Source organism: Notamacropus eugenii, chromosome 4 (genome assembly GCF_028372415.1).
Source record: "Notamacropus eugenii isolate mMacEug1 chromosome 4, mMacEug1.pri_v2, whole genome shotgun sequence".
Lineage (NCBI taxonomy): Eukaryota > Metazoa > Chordata > Mammalia > Diprotodontia > Macropodidae > Notamacropus > Notamacropus eugenii.
In genome coordinates, this window is record NC_092875.1 from 164,001,096 (window position 1) to 164,018,357 (window position 17,262).

At 35.0% G+C, this 17,262-nt stretch overlaps 1 protein-coding gene across 1 annotated transcript in view; it reads left to right on the forward strand.

Moving 5' to 3' along the window:
• The window catches only part of CALB1 (calbindin 1), a 38,252-nt gene extending 22,131 nt beyond the window's left edge, over window positions 1–16,121 (forward strand). Inside the window, exons 4-11 of the mRNA XM_072603614.1 lie at window positions 2,654–2,737; window positions 3,079–3,135; window positions 7,508–7,585; window positions 12,744–12,799; window positions 12,884–12,923; window positions 13,068–13,121; window positions 13,494–13,565; window positions 14,133–16,121. Of these exons, the coding sequence (XP_072459715.1) occupies window positions 2,654–2,737; window positions 3,079–3,135; window positions 7,508–7,585; window positions 12,744–12,799; window positions 12,884–12,923; window positions 13,068–13,121; window positions 13,494–13,565; window positions 14,133–14,246 (555 nt within the window). The 3' untranslated portion in view covers window positions 14,247–16,121. The remainder of the gene's footprint in view (window positions 1–2,653; window positions 2,738–3,078; window positions 3,136–7,507; window positions 7,586–12,743; window positions 12,800–12,883; window positions 12,924–13,067; window positions 13,122–13,493; window positions 13,566–14,132) is intronic.
• The last annotated feature ends 1,141 nt before the right edge of the window (window positions 16,122–17,262 follow it).

A 17,262-nucleotide genomic window follows, 5' to 3' on the forward strand; every position in this document is an offset into this window, starting at 1 on the left:
AGACAGACAGATAGATAGATAGACAGACATAGTCATAGACATAGATGATATAGAGATAGATAAGTATATGTATGTATGTATGTCACAAACTCCTTTGAGCAATTGTTTATCTCATTTAAGAGGTTTTATGCAATCTCATGTCTCATACAGATTCCAAATAGGAGAGGAATTTCTAGTAGATGATGAATTCTTGCTGATGTTCTGCAAACAGAGCTCTGGATAATAATTTTTTTTCATTTATTAGAGTCCCTCTTACATTTGGACTCTGTGACAGACATATGCTAGCGTTTCCCCTCTGAGTTTGCCATCTGTCTACTCTGCATATATCTTTATATACCTAGTTGTTCGCATTTTGTTTTTCCCCCATCAGAATGTTAATTTCTTGAGGTCAGAGACCATGTTTTTGCTTTTCTTTGTACTTGTGGTGGTTAGCATGGTTCCTGGCATGTACTAAGTGCTTGCATGCTTGGCTGACTGACTGAAATATTTTTCACATCTGTGGTAAGCATACATCTCTCTATTTGGCACTTCATTTAATATTAATAACCATAAGATGGTTTTTAAAATGTTGTTTCTTATATGCATTTTATATATTCATGAGACATCTTGTGGGAGAGTATTTAAGGCACTATTTTGCTATGCCAAATCAAATTTGTTTTGATAGTCAACAAACCACAAGCACAGTGGGATCCTGTATTCCCTACACTTTTCAGTCAGTTATATGACTGTAAGTTGTGGTGAACTATAGATTACCATCTGAAAAAGTCTTCCTATTTCCTTTACATAACTTCATCAAAGATACCCTCAATGTTGGTTACCCTAAATAAAATGGGTATATGATTAGTAGTTGTTGATATTTTCTTGGTATCTTTTTTTCATAAACCCCATCATTTTCCCTAAGAATTTAGGATCCTCTCTTCTTCCAAATAACTTGAGAATTAATATTTCAGTGTCCTCAAAATGATGTCTCTATCACTCCCAGTTTGACCTACCTCTACCCACCACTTTTATTGGATAGTTTTGGCTACTTTTCCTATTTTTATTATCTTTATTGCCAATTCTCCTTCCTCATAGAATATGTTATAGATTGTGATGTTGTAGTCCACTGTCATCAATGGAAAAAAGAGTTCATTAAAGAAATCTTTATATATCTTCTCATTTGAGGTATGTTCATTGTCCTCCTTCTAGTTTCATCTCCTTCAGGATAATTTAGTCTAACTTGGATCTCTCAACATCTTTTCTGTAAACTTGTTTTTCTCTCCACTGATTCTCACTGTTTCATGAGGTGATACTGCTCATGGACTTCCACTATTGTCCTCTATATGCCTTTACAAAAAAGTCTGTGTTATAAATCAGTGTTGCCAAGTCTTGACAAAGAAATCAATGTCTGCTAGTGGAGGCAGTAGCTAAGTCTTTTTGTCCTCATTATTGTTTGTTTGTTTGTTTGTTTATTTATATTGACATTGGTTAAACTTCCTGAGGAAATGATAAAAGTCTGTTTCAATTCTGTTCTTTTATCTCTTTCCCATTTTTGTTTTTAACAAGTTGTTTAAATAGGTTAAGTTAAAGTTGCTTCAATCATAAACAATATCTTCCTCCTAAATTTTTATCCATTTTTCCAATATGACTTTTTTACTTGGTTCTAACAAGTCAATGGTTCAATAGTACACAGCTAGCTGATTTGGAAATGACTGTGACCTAGGTAAATGATCATTTCTGGCCTATTAAAGTATAATCGATTTTTTTTTTCCTGTGCCATTTGGTGCTTGCCATGTCCGATGATTCTTAACTTTCCTCTTGAAGAAAGTATTCATTAACTTTAGGTAGAGGCTTTGGTGTCTCATCTTCACATATGAAGGAAAATTATTTTGTTGTGTCTCACTCTACCTCTTGACTTGTCAGAAACATGGCGCAGATTGTATTGGGGAGGAAAAAGAAAGAGGGAAGATGATGTTGGCAGTATAACACTTCCAGCACAAAAGGTATAGAATGTCTCTAATGGTACCTATTGGTTTGTGTACCAGATGATTAATAATAAAATACAGTAAAGTAGAAGGCTTATCTTTTCTAACTCTCCATCTCTTTTTTATCTCTGTCTTTTTCTGTTTCTCTTTTCCTACCCCACACCTATCATCATTTAAAAGAATAAGGAGAAAACATATAGTGTATATGGCTAGGCAGAAAAATGCTTTTTGTATAGACCACTTATTTTAAAGCATTGAAAAGAAAAGGTTTGGAATTAAATTGCTGGTGACATGGGCAAACACTCCACATACCAATAATATTCCTAGAACAAGACACTAAAAAAGAAGCAGCTATTAACAATTTTTTCATCTCTTGTATTTCTGTCTAGTAAGACTAATTCTGGAAAGAAAAATATCAGGCATATTGGAGAGAATATTTAACCTAAAAAAAAGAGGAGCCTTGGTTGCCATACTGACTCCGAACCATTTTAGCTATGTGTATTCCAGGCAAGTTTCCTTATCGATAAAACAGGGATGATGTTTGCATCACCTACCTTGTTGCTGTGAGAGCATGCTTTGCACAGCTTAAAATGCCATGTAGGTGCAAATTATTATTCTAGTAACTCAAGCAAGATCGTTACTCTCAAGTTTCTCAAAACCATCATGACTTCTTTTCTGATCTTTTACAGTTGGCTCATGTATTACCAACGGAGGAGAATTTCCTGCTTCTCTTTAGATGTCAGCAGCTGAAGTCATGTGAGGAATTCATGCAGGTACTGGGAGGCAGGAAAAGCTCCTTCAGGGGAAATTGCCAAGATCAAGAATCAATAAACGTTTTAGAACACACTATATGCCAGGGTGCTAAGTAGAGGCAATTTCTGCTCCCTATATTTACTGTGTGACCTTGAGAAAGTCATTTGATCTCTCTGAATCTCTGTACAATGAAGGGGTTGCACCTCCAAGTTCTCTTCCAGCTCTAATGATTGGTTGTTCTAAGGAGCAAAGGAAATGGTACATGAAAGAATGCACTTTGTAAATCTCAAAGTGTGATATAAATGTCAAGCAATATGATTATAATTATTTTATTCAAATGGTTGTATGTCCTTGTTTTCAGACATGGAGAAAGTATGACACTGATCATAGTGGCTTCATAGAAACTGAGGAACTGAAGGTAAGTGATGAAAATGTGAACTCGTTTTCTTTTCTAACAGAATTCTAAAAGGCTAAGGACTTGCTATGGGGTGGGGGTGGGGTGGGGCAATCCATGTATCAACTGCTTCCAGTCAATGGTGCATTTTTTTCTCCCAAGAGTTCCTAACCTGAAGTCTAGGAACTTGTTTTTAAAAATCATTTATAATTGGTTTCCTTCGTAACCCTATGCACTTTGCCTTATGCATTTAAAAGCTTTACTCTGAGAAGGGGTCCATAGGTTTCACCAGAGTAAAAAATAGGCCAATGACACAAATACGGTGAAGAACCCTTATTTTAACCTAGACTTTCACATCTGCAATAAGTGCTAGAGAATAGAAATGAAAGTCTTTTCCTGAGGTCCCCCTTTCCCCTTATTGCGAGGATAAAAACTGTTGTTTTTAGTGTGTTGTTTCTCAAACCAAATTAAAAACTGTAAGAACTGAATGTTTTGCACAGGTCCTATACTCAGACTAGCAATACATCTGAATGACATATGTGAACCCACTAGGCCACACTTATTAATATTGTATCTGTAACTTGAGAACTTACATACTTACATTATTATGTACTTAACATTTTTTCTCCCTTCCCCAAGAAAGAAATCTCTAAAATTTGGGCCAAACTTTAGGAGAATTGTCCCTTTTTAATAAATTTATTAACACAGATCTTATAGTTATACAAAATGCAATCATTTACTAAGAATTGAAAAGTATGGAAGAATTATTCTTTTGAATAGTTCTATGGATATCGAGTTCTCAGTCTAGATGATCATGTTTTCTTTATCTTTTGACTAAGAAAATCTTCAAGAATGATTAATGATGGCCCATTTCTATTGTGGGGGGAGAGGAGTATGATCATCCAATATTATTTTCTTCCAATTTTGCTGTGGTTGAGGAACCTTAGAGCCATAAGAATTCTAATGAACACAATGGCCAACCATGATTCCAGGGGACTGATGATGAACTATTTTGCCTACCTCCTGACATCAAGGTCATCCATTCAAGATGCAGAACAAGGCATAAATTTCTGAATAGGGCCAGTGGGGGAATTTATTTTACTTAACTATCTCTATTTGTTACAAGGGCTTTGTATTTCTTTTCTTTTCAACAATTGTGGAGGGAGGGGGTACGGAGAAAAAATAAATTCTTATTAATTAAACATTAAAATAATTTTTTAAAAAGAATCAGAAAGGGACTTCACATCTGAAAAGATGTGATAATATAGTGAACTTTTCTTATTATGTAGAAATGCAGTAAGGAAGCTTTTTTATTATAAATCATCCAAGAAAAATAGGTTTTATGTTTTCTGCCCTATATAGACTGATAGGTTTTTCAAGCTGAAAGGGACTTTAGAGATGGGATCCACCTCCCACCTCTCTGCCTTTGTAGACACTTCATGCCTGGAACACAGTCCCTCTTTATATCTTCCTCTTAGGATAACTAAATTCCTTCAAGGCTTAGCTCATGCCACCTCCTTCAAGAAACTTTTTCTGAACTCTTAGTAATTAGGGTCTTTCCTTCCACCACCACTACCCTAAGACATATGTATTTTTAGAATACACTTTACATTAATTTAGCTGTGTACATATTCTCCATCTCTCTACTTTGACCAGTGGAATTCAAGCTTTATGAGGATTAGGTCTGTTTTTGTTTTGGCTGATGTATCCTTAGCATCCCACACAGAGCCCAGTATATTATAGGCACTTAATAAGTGCTTATAGGATTATAGATTTTTAGCTAGAAGGGACCTTAGAGACCATCTAGACCAGCTCATTTCAAAGATAAGGAAACTGGGGCTCAGAGAGGGTCACCTAGCAAGTAAATATCAGAAGTGAGATTCAAAGCCAGCTCCTCCTAACTCCCAGGTCCAGTGCTCTGTCTACTCCATTATGTTGTCCTTTACTCATTGAAAAAATGGATGTCCTCATTTGACAGACAAGTCAAGGCCCAGAGAGGCAGATCACAAGGCCAATAGGCCTAATGAAATAGTCTTTCCCATTTTCTACCTTTCTTTCCATTGGGTCTCAAAACTATATATTCAAGTTCACTCTTAACTCATACCCATTCCTGACTTTGTAGTATCCTAAAGATCTGCTAAGGGCAGCTAGGTGGTACAGTCAGGAAGACCCAAGTTCAAATCTGCATATGACTACATATGACCCTGGTCAAGTCACTTAACCCTGTTTGCTACAGTTTCCTTGTCTGTAAAATAAGCTGTAAAATGAAGAAGGAAACGGCAAACCACTGCAGTATCTCTGCTGAAAAAACATTAGACGGGGTCTTGAAGAGTTAGACACAACTGAACAGCAATGAAAACAAAGATCTGTTGCCTTAAGTCTTATCCTTAGAAAAAGATGTTAAACAGGAGTTGTCTTCACTGGAGAACATGGATGTTGCGAAAGGGCAAATTTGGACTTGATGTCAGAGAAAAACTTCCTAACATTTAGAGATATCCAGAAATTGAATGGGCTGCCACAGAAAATGATGGATTCCTCTAAATTGATAGTCAATAAACAAAGACTGGATGACTACTTATTGAGTATGTTGAGTTTCAGTTTGGGTGGTATGAGTTAGACTACATGAATATTGAGACCTCTTCAATGTCTAAGAATCTATGACATTAAGAGAGAGAGAATGAGAGAGAGACAAAGACAGAGAGAGACAGAGAAAGAGAGAGAGAGAGACAGAGAGAGAATATCTCTAGAAAGCTCATTTTAAGTTCTGCAATGGCCAGGGCTTTATCTATCTCTAACTTTTGCAAAGAGTCCCAAGTTTTCTCCCAGGCTATTCTTGGGACGACTATATTAGCTCTGATGAGACTCCTTAACCCAATTAATCTTGCACCAAAACTCCACTGAGAAAAATACAAATTTATTTCGAGCAGACGCCTTTGAGCTTTTCATGCCTGTTGGTTTCTATAGAGGAATTTAAAGATAAGAATAAACTTCTGAAACTAGGTGAAGTGCCTTTCTGCCCTGACAGGATAAAATCAAGATAACCAACAGAATCAGGGAGTTTTTGAGGGCAGTAAAGAATTCCATAAATGCATAGGACAACTGGAACACTTATCTGCATGCACTATAAATGCACGTTTCACCTGTATTTGTCATTGATTCATTAATTTCAAGAAATAAAACTAAGATCCTGGGAATAAACATCATTAAAGGGAATGGAAGCTTATTATATCTTTAAATACTTGCCTCATCCTGACTATGGCAAGCTTCTATAAAGCCTTCATATCCCATTTTCAAAAAATAGATACTCCCTCACTCCAACTGTCAATTTAATAATCATGTTCTTTCATCTTTCCCACATTAATATCTATTTGATTATGATTCATATATTCTTCAAGCATAAAGCTGCCTCATATGTAATGAATTCTGTTGAACATTCTGCTGTGTGCTACTGCCAGGGAGGGGCTTGTGTCAATCTAACCTGACTTTATCTGTTGAGAAATTTGCCATTATCCTGGTAGTGAGGGACACGGTGATGTTGGAACAGAGGCGACCCTTGGATGAGGGCAATTATAAATTGGCTGGTGTGGGTTCATAGGGGATCATCCTGGCAACTCCAGGTCTTTGTAGAACTAGCTAAACATAGGCAAATCTGGGGGTGTTTGTTCCTATCTTCTTGTAAGTATTAATAATGGTTCCCTTAGGCAAAAAAAGATATTAAATATGGCACTGAGATGTTCCTGTGTCTCATTTAGAAGGAAAATACAAATATTTATAGAGCTCTCACTATGTAGCACTATAGTTATCATTAGATTAGACCAAAAGATATTTCCCCCTCAGACTTTCAAAATAAAATTTAGATACATCAGTATCTAAACTGGATGAAATCATTGAAATCAATGAATGAAATCATTCATTGAAGTAATTATTCAGAGAAAATAGGAAAAAACAAGAATACTAATTGTTCTAGATTTCACAGAATTATAGATATATGACTGGAATGGACCTAAGAGGATATCTTCTCCATTTTACAGATAAGGAAACTGAGGTCATGAAATGTAGGGTGATTTTTTTCAAGGTCACACAGGTAGTGCCAAAATGGGATTTGAATGCAAGTCCTCCAACTCAAGAAACTGTACTCTTTCCACTATTCCACAATAATTCCTATGCTATAGCATAAGGCAAGTCTTGAACTCCATTCAGCTAGGAGAGTTTACACTGAAATTCCAAAACATCAGAATGAGTTGATCTCAAGCTATGAAATGCCTCCCTATTCCTTTGCTTCTTCACCTGTCCTTTCAACACCATACTAGGACAACTATATTCAACTTTCAGAAATATTGACATGTAAGGTGTTTGTTACTGGCTTACTTTACCTGGGTCCCTTTTTTCTTAACAGAACTTTCTAAAGGACTTGCTAGAGAAAGCAAACAAGACTTTTGATGACACGAAATTAGCTGAATATACAGACTTGATGGTAAGATGGACTTCCAAAATATTACATCCCCGAGGATGTGAAATGTCATTGAGTTTACATTATTTGTTTTTGGTGAATTCACAGTCACACCCAAAGCATTCAGCAATGAACATATAAGGGCCCTTCTCTAAGTAGTGGCCCCAAAGTTCAGTGAGTTTCTTCTTCCTCATTTGATTCCAAGCAAACCAGAGGAGTAGCAGCATTGCTGCTAAAATAAGAATTCTTTTCCTGGGATACGTGGACCCCTAAATAATTCTGGGTATTCATGAATTTGGATGGAAAAAAATGTCATCTTCATTTCAATATAACTGACTTTTTTCTAATCCCACATGTTTTATTTTATGCATTTAAAAATATTAGTCAGGGACAGGGGTCCATAGGTTTTTTCAGATAGCTAGAGGGGTCTATAACCCACCAAAAAAAAACCCAAAAAACTTCTGCTCTAAAAGAACTTTTTCTTTCAGAAAACTAAAAAAAAGGTCAATTGTTATTTTTAAATCACTATAACTATGTCAGAAAAGTTATGTAAATTATTTAAGAGTTTCCTAATCAGATTTTGGGTTAGGAATACTAGAATTTTAGAGTCAGAAGAGGCATTCTAGGTACCACTTTTTAAAATTATATAAGACTGAATATGCTCTCCATCTTTCCTTCTCCTTCATTCTACACTATTACACTTCATTATACACTACATCACATTAGTCTTGACAGCTATGCAATGATTCTGATGGGTTACTTAGAAATAGCTGCTTTTCAGTTCTGGGTAAAGAGAGCCAAAGATAAACTGACCCAGGTAAGTGGACCATGGAGATCTATTAAATCTTCTATTAAACAGGACATTGTTTGGACCTCTGAAAAAATGTAACTGGCTAACAGGCATTTGGTTCAGAAGATAATTTGCTATAATAGACAGTTTACTAGCCTTGACTTCTCTATATAATTTAAATTTGCTTGTGTATTAGATAGATAAATAGATAGATGGATAGATAGATAGATAGATAGATAGATGGATAGATAGATAGATAGATGGATAGATATTACAATATACATCTTCCCTCTTCTTCCCTACCCTATTTCCAGTAGAATGTAACTTCTTTAAAGGCAGAGACTGCTTCTTTTTTCCTTTTATTTCTTTTTTGTATCTCTAGGAACTTGCATATTTAGGTACCTAATAAATGTTTGTTGATTTAAATTCTCATCCTCTTCACAATAGCTATTTTCCCAAATGCAAAGTTCTGACTTATAAGAGAGCTCCTGTGTAAATCTTTATAAATTTAAAGTTATAGGCAACTGAGGTACATCATATTGTTAGACCTCTAATAATAATAATAATAGCTAATAATAATATAATAACTCCTGCTATGTGCCAGGCACTGTGTTAAGTGCTTTACAAATATTTCATTTGATCCTAAAAACAACTCTGGGATTTAGCTGCTATTATTATCCCCTTTTTAGAGTTGAAGAAATTGAGACAAATGAAGGTTAAGTGACTTGCCCATGGTCACATAGCTCAGAAATGTCTGAGGCTAAATTTGAATTCAGGTCTTCCTAACTCCAGGTACAGCACTCTATCTACTCTGCCACCTGGCTGCCCCTAACATATCGCTCTTAATTACATGGATATCAATATGTGTTCCTGGATACATAAAAAGAATATAGATTAGCTGCCCTTTATAAGGGGTTTTATGATTTCCAAAAACATTCCATACATTATTCATCACAATACTTCTGTGAGATAGACCCCATTTTACATATGAGGAAGCTGAGGCAAAGAAAGGTTAAGGGATTTATCCAAGTTTATATAGCCCTTAGCAGCAGTGGCAAGAAAGAAAACCCAGGTCTTCAGACTAGAGATTCTTTGCTACACCATGGCTCTCTAGTACAAGTTAGCCTTTTAGGCAGGTGTTACTCCTGATGCCCTATATAGGTCCCTAACATTTGTCTTTTAAAAGGGGTTCCATTTATATCTGCTGTAAGTAAATGTCCTGTTTTGGCCTGTCTAACGTCAAGAAAACTTTAACTAGGTCTCAATTAGTTCTAATAATGACTCCTCTAAAGTGGCTGCATTATTCTAATTCACCCAGCATAGTTTCCTTGGGCTGGAACCTTTACCATATTTGACATAATTATAACTTTGAATAGAGCATATTTTAAAACATGGAATTACTTTGAGGGAGTCATTATTTGCACTCATTTGGGACCTACTCTAATACTGTTCACCGTGAAATTACTTGTAAAGTAGGTTCCTGCATAAAAAATGTGTTTCTTAATATAAGAGAGTTTCACTGAACCCAGAGGAAAAAAATAAATCTTTTTTCTACCTTCATTAAGCATGACCCACTCAAATTCAAATAGGGAAAATTATCTTTTTTGGTGTCATGATGGGTAAATTTGCTCTATGGGTAACAGCTAATATCAAATACCTAAAATTATTAATTTCCCATTTTGTTCCAGTTTTAAGTGAAGTCTATTTAAAGTAAGGACTCCTTGCCAGGTAGAATCTGAAGTTGGCCTTTAAAAAAGAAAAAAATCATACAAATGGGATTTTTTTTCCCTGCTGTAATGGGCCTGGGATATCTTATTTAGTGTCATAAACCAGTTCAGATTCAGTAAGCAAAATTAATCAAGAACTAATTAAAACAAATGCATATTTGGGGAAATATTTCCCTGTGGACAATAAACTGATCTACTTGTCCAATGTAGGAGACTGTGACCGTTATTAGAAATCTTTCAAGGAGCTGTAAAAAATAGAAGCTTAAAAAAAAAATTAGTCTGACGTTCATTCTGGGGGCTGGCCTACATTTTATGCTCTTTTCACATAGTACTTCCTTTCACATCTACATGTCCTAAGCAAATCAGATTAGAGGGCTTGTCTTGTCCTATTTCTATAGTTTTGTTAAGACTTTTCCATGATCAGAATCGTCTCCCTACACATCGCCATCTGCTGAAATCCTCTCTTTTTTCAAGGGCAAGTTCAGGAATAATCTCCTCCAAGAAACCTCCCTAGATTCCCCCACAGCAATAGCTTTTTTCCCCTCCTTACATCTCCCAAGGCAATCTGTTTGAACCTCTCCTATATACTTAGCATACTGTAACTTATCTAATCTTTTCCTCCTACTAGATTGTATGCTGCTTACAGGCAGGGGCCATGCATGCATGGCTTCATTTTTCTATCCCAGGTACCAAGCATAGCATACTGCAGGTAGTATACACTTGATAAATGTAAACTGGATTGAAGTTTTTAAAAAATGATCTCATCATAGTCCTGTGCTAGGAAGATAAAAAATGGGAGGAAGGGGGAAGAAAATTTTCCAAAGATGGGGAGAGCAGCCAGATTACACCAAGTGCTTATGATCCATACTAGAAGTAAGATAATTATAAAAGATTGATGTAAAAGATATTTAAAGAAATGGAAGATACAAAGTATGCCAAAAAAAATCTCAGACCTTACTAATTTCAGAACAATGCAACTAACAATACGTCAGTTACTGATCAATTTGCTTACTCTCTCATATATACAAAATCTTTGAGAATCATCTATACATGAATCAAGGGTATCCTTAATGAGGGTATTAGTAGGAAACAAGTAGCCTTTCTCAGAGTTCCATACACATATTTATAGTACTTGTTCTGTGGTAGCAGAGAACTAGAAACAAAAGTAGGTGCTGATTATTTGGGGGAATGATTAGATAAATTGTGGTTCATGAATATAAAAGAATTAAAAGCAAAATGAAAAGTTTCTCTGTCTGTCTCTATACACACACCCCAACACATCTTAAAAGAAAGGTATCAAACTCCAGCCCACAAAACTCCTGAGTGTGACCTGAACCAGATTAAAATGCAATTGGGAAGTCTTTAACAAAATTCGTAAAAATACAACAAAGATAATGTTTTAAAGAAATTCTTGAAAGTCAGATATTAATACCATTTCTTAATTAATTCCATTCCATTTCATTAATTCCAGTTCTTAACCTGGGGTCCATGGAAATTTTTTTTTAAAAATATATTTTGATAAATATCTCAATTCAAATGGTTTTCTCTGTAATTCCATGTATTTTATTTTATGCATTTAAAAATATTATTCTAAGAAAAGGTCAATAGGTTCACCAGATCTCCAAAGGGATCTATGATACACGAAAAAAAGGATTAAGATCCCCTGCTAGAGGTATGACACCAATCAAGGATCACTGCTAGTGGCCCTGTTACATTTAAAAATAACCCCAGCTTAATTACAGCTTGTCCTTTCTTATCTCCGTAAAATGTGGTAAGAGAGGTGATTGTCTCAGTCCAATCCTAATTATTTCCCTTCCCTTAAACGCAAATACAGCAATACCTTTTGCACAATGTTCCAAACTCTAAATATATACTTATACATATTCATAATTCATACTGCTCCTCTAACTACTATCCTCACTCCTCTTCATGAAAGGGTAAATCAATATTTACTGACATACCATTATATAGGAAAGCCCTGGGGATAAATATCTAACCCTCCCTTCCTTTCCCTCTCTCCCCCCTAAAAGAATAAATAAATAAACTTCTATACACCAGAATAGCAAGAATACTAAATAGTAAATCTTAGATTTAGATCTATGAAGAACTTCAGAAAACAACCATCACAAAAGGTTTTTAACCTGGAAGGAAGAGGATTAACTTGTGTAAACAAAATCATTATTTTCATGAATTGCTAAATGAAATTTATCATTTCCTTCAATTATGCATGTAGGCAACAAAGCAGTATTCTGAGAAAGTATCTATAAGTTTTACCAGACTGTCAAAGGTTAACTCTATCCTAAACAAATCTAATTTCACAGAAAAATGAGACTTAGCAAAAAAAGTGACTTGTTCAAGGCCAAATAGGTAAAAAGTAGTTAAGCTGAGACTGGAATCCAGGCCTCTGGCCTCTAACCTAAGAGCCAGGGCACTCTCTTTATATAATACTCTACTATTTATTTCATTAGTCTCTTTCTGTTAGCTTCAGATCCATACCAGTGTCTGAAATGTGTTTGTATTGAAAGATTTCAGAAATATGCTGATTTCTAGACCTTTGCAGCTGATGAAGTGGCTGCAACTCAGCTTTTACTCTACTTGGAATTTTATTTTTCTCAGTGCAACAAATTTGCTATTTAACAGTTACAATCATGACACTGTCTTTCAGCTGAAAATGTTTGACTCAAACAATGATGGAAAACTGGAATTAACTGAAATGGCCAGGTAAGTTTAAGAACTCTGCAAATGTAGTTTCATATCAACTTTCACTTAAAAAAAAACTAACACTACAATTTTTTTAACCTAAAGGTTGCTACCAGTACAAGAGAATTTCCTGCTTAAATTTCAGGTATATAACTTTCAAATAGTATTTGTCTTATTAAAGATAAAATCTATAGAGTTCTCAAATGAAAGATATCAACATGCATAGCAGTAGTGCAATAATCTGGCATTTTAATGTAATTTTCAATCTAACCTTTTCCATGTTTTATAGGGAATCAAAATGTGTGGGAAAGAGTTCAATAAAGCTTTTGAGTTATACGATCAGGTAACTTGTCTTCCTTATTCATTTGATTGTTGAGAGACATTTTGAAAATGTATGTTAGGAAATAGTGATTCACAGATTAAAAAAGTATAAAGACAAAAAATGAACGTAGCCTACTCTTTGTTATTCAAGGGTTTTTATTCTGGTCCTTTGGTTTTTGTTTTCTCATTTCCTCCCTTCTAGTTCTTCCTAGTGCTAATTCTCCCATTATACTATGGAGATGAAAGATTTAATCCCCATGTCAGTTTTGTATCAGTTCTACCTACCATACTGACCTCGTAAGACTATCAATTTCAATTGTCTTGGTAAACCTCAGTTCATGTAATTGTGAGTAATCTATCGTTGACTGTATTTTTGCTGTTTGACCCCTTTCAGGATGGCAATGGATACATAGACGAAAATGAATTAGATGCTTTACTGAAAGACCTCTGTGAAAAGAATAAGCAGGTAATTTATCCATTGATTATCCTGGCTTTTTAAAGACTTTTTCAAGTCCACTCAGTTAAAACAAAGCACCAAGATGCAGCTGTTAGATAAGCATCATTACTGGAGATATATTTACAGATTTGGAGATGAGTCCTAGACATAGGTTTCTGTTCTAAATATATTGAGCTGTTGCTCTGAACCAACACGGGTTCATTAATAGCTTAGTACAGTGGTCTTCCAAGAACCCCTCCTCAGTGCCTATTGTCCCTGAGACCCTTTTAGAGGGTCTGCAAAGCCAAGAGTTTTCATCTGATGATAATTATAGACAGATATAACACAGAAAACAAAAGCTCAATAATGGAGACCTCAATAATTTTTTTTTAAAAAATGTAAAGGAGAATCGAGATTTAAAAGTTTGAGAATCACTGGTTTAGAGAAATAATTCTTGTTGATTCTATTTGTATAAGGATGGAGTATAACTTCCCTTTAAATGGATTGATGTTAAAAAAAAAAAAAAAAGGTTGTCTTCACTTTTCATTAACTTCATTGGCTTTGAGATTGATAAAGAAGTATCTGTTCCCTGAACAGGATCTGGATGTTAACAGCATTTCAACATACAAAAAAAGCATCATGGCTTTGTCAGATGGTGGCAAGCTGTACCGAACAGATCTGGCTCTCATCCTCTGTGCTGGTGATAATTAGAGATCCACAACTATATCTATTCACTAGTGATACATTGTATCTATACAATAACTGTGCACTATTAAGGGAGTAGGCTGTACTTTCTTTTATATCTGTAAATTTACCTGCATATAGATGATTATCCAGGATGTGTGGCACATTCTTTTCAGTTTGTTTCTATACTGTTTGTAATGTACAGTTTTTGTAACTCTATGATCAATCGATAAGAAGAATGTCTCTGTCTGGGTCAGTCTGTAAATTCAATAAAACCACCTAAAATTGTTCTTGCTTTCTGAAATATAGCTAGACAAGATTTCAAAAAGAAAAAAAAAGCTGTTTAGGGCTATTCTGTGAAAATTATCCTCTGCCATTTCAATTCATGTTTCTCCCCAATTAGAAGCATTGCATACAAAGGACCAGCAAGTCTTATTTTAGGAGGGATCACAGGTCTGACACCCAAAGCATTTATATAACATATCCACAGTCATAGGCAGAAGAATGCTGTTAGAGCTAAATCATTCACTGAAACATAAATATCTAGGAAAATTAATTACTTTTGCCTATGAAGTCACAGCAAGAAAGAAATCAATCAACACATCTACTCTGTGGAATAGAATCCATGACAACACTGCATTTATTCAGAACAATTAGCACTTAACAAAAATTTTTAAAAATCAATCAATAAATATTTATAAAGTACCTACTATGTACCAGGCACTGTGCTAGGTGCTGGGAATGTAAAGAGAGGCAAAAGACAGTCACTGCCCTTCAGGAGCTTACAGTGGAGGAGCTTGTGCCAAGCACTGTTAGGTGCTAGTGATAAAAATACAAAATGAAAAATGGTCTTTGCCTCAAGGAGTTTACAATCTACTGGACTGAACCCTCTATGTACACTGTTCTGAAATACCCAACCACATAAAGCTTTCTTCATCAAACTCTTGGTCCTAATTAATTTGGTGATGAGGTGAAAAAAGTTGGCACTTGGGTAGAAACATGGATCCGTCTCATTCTGTAAATGTATGTCTCACCAAGCCTGCCATCAAAGAAGATGAACCTAATCCATTTTCTAAACTATTTTCACATGTTGCAGATTATAACTATTCTAGTAAACTGCTGTTTTTACATCATAGTCTGTGAAACTTGTAATTAAATTTAATATACTAAGTACGTTGGTGTCTAGTTTTCCATATATTCTGTATTTTCTTCATCTAAAGGTGGCATCATCTTCAATAAATGTCTCTGTTGCCTCTGAAAATATTTCCTAGCTCTAACAATTATTCCACTAAGTAACTGAATTTTAAAGATTCATGTTTTAAAAAATGGTTAAATGTTAACTTGTCAATATTCTGGTTTATGCCATGAACTCTATATTCCATCTTGTGAAATCAGCATTCAAAATAGTCTGGTTCTATTTGTATATTGTGCTTAAAAGGAGTTAAAAATATTGTTATCTGAAGGGAAGATTTATTTCCTTTCAATTACCTTATTAACAAGATGATCTTTACTAGCATATTCTTTTACCCGTAACTGGTTTACAATATCACATAACACTAACTGGACCAATTCTGGTGGTTACTGTTGGACCTTAACAGCCTTTTGATTCTCTAATCATGAGACAGATATACTGAAAGGATAAAAAGAGCTATTTATGTGCAGAGAAGACAGTCAATGATGGCTCTGAATTCCATATATTTCAACTGATTATTTCTTCCCTTTACCTAAATGAGGCAAAAATGGGTGTGTTTAATGAAAGGTAACGAGATCTACTAAGAGATATCATTCACCAAACTGTTTAAATGAATTGTAGATAAGTTTTGTTCTTAGTGTGTATATGAACACACTGAATTTAGGCTGATTTTAATTATTAAGAGCAAATAAAGGGGGGAAATGGCTTCACCTTGTAGTTTTTTGTTCCTTCTATAAAGTGTCTGATTTTCTATGACCTATCCAAACTAAGATGTTTTACTTCTTTAGCTCAAAAGATTTAAATGAACTAAAATCTCTACTATATGTTCATAGAATGAATGGATACTATGAAGATTTACAGGAAAGAAATTTCACCAATCCAAGCTGGAAATGTCATTTCAAAATGATGTATTAAAATAGTATCTTCTCCAGAGTACTACAAATGGACTATTTTTATTCCAGCCCTCAACCAAAACACTCTTGTTAAAAACCTCAGGCATTGTAACTGTTAAGAAAATTAGAGGACTGATACTTAATCAGTTTTCTGGGAAAACCAGGTGGGCAATATGTTAAGGTAGAAAGAGCAATGGACCCAGCTTCAAATCCCACCTCTGCCACTTAGTACTTCTCTAATTACAGGCAAGTCAACAAGCATTTATCAAGCACCTATGCAAAGGGCTGGAGATAGAAAGGCAAAAACAGTCCCTGTCATAAGGAGCTCACATCTAATGGAGAAGACATCATACAAACAACCATTTACAAAGTAGATATATAGTAACTAGTAACCTTATATACAGGATAAATTGAATATAATCTCAGAGGGAAGGCAATGACATTAAGGGGAATCAGGAAAGGATTCTTGCAGAAGGTGGGATTTTACAGCAAGTTTAGGTCAGTTTCATCATCTGTAAAATAAAAATGGAACTTGGTGGTCTCTGAGAACCCTTGCAATTCTACTGCAATGATGCTATGGGATCTATCCATTACACCAGGGTGTTTTTTTCGTGTCATGGACCCTTTCAGCACTCCAGTGAAACCAAGAGTCCTCAGAATAATTTTTCATTCCTAATCGAAGTAAATGATAAATTTCAGTTAAAAATTAGTGAAAATAAGGACGTACATTTTTCCCCCACGTAAGTTCACAAATCCGCTGAAATCTATGTACAGATACTGGGCAGAGGAGATTGAAGGGGGAGTTGATGGGATCCAGATTAAGAACACCTGCATCATAGACTCTTCTATTAGAACTTTGGCCAATATGGTAAATTTCAAATGATTCAGTATTCCAAATGATCCAACACAGCCAGATGTGATGTCAACACCAACTAATTAATTTAAGACAATCATTTCT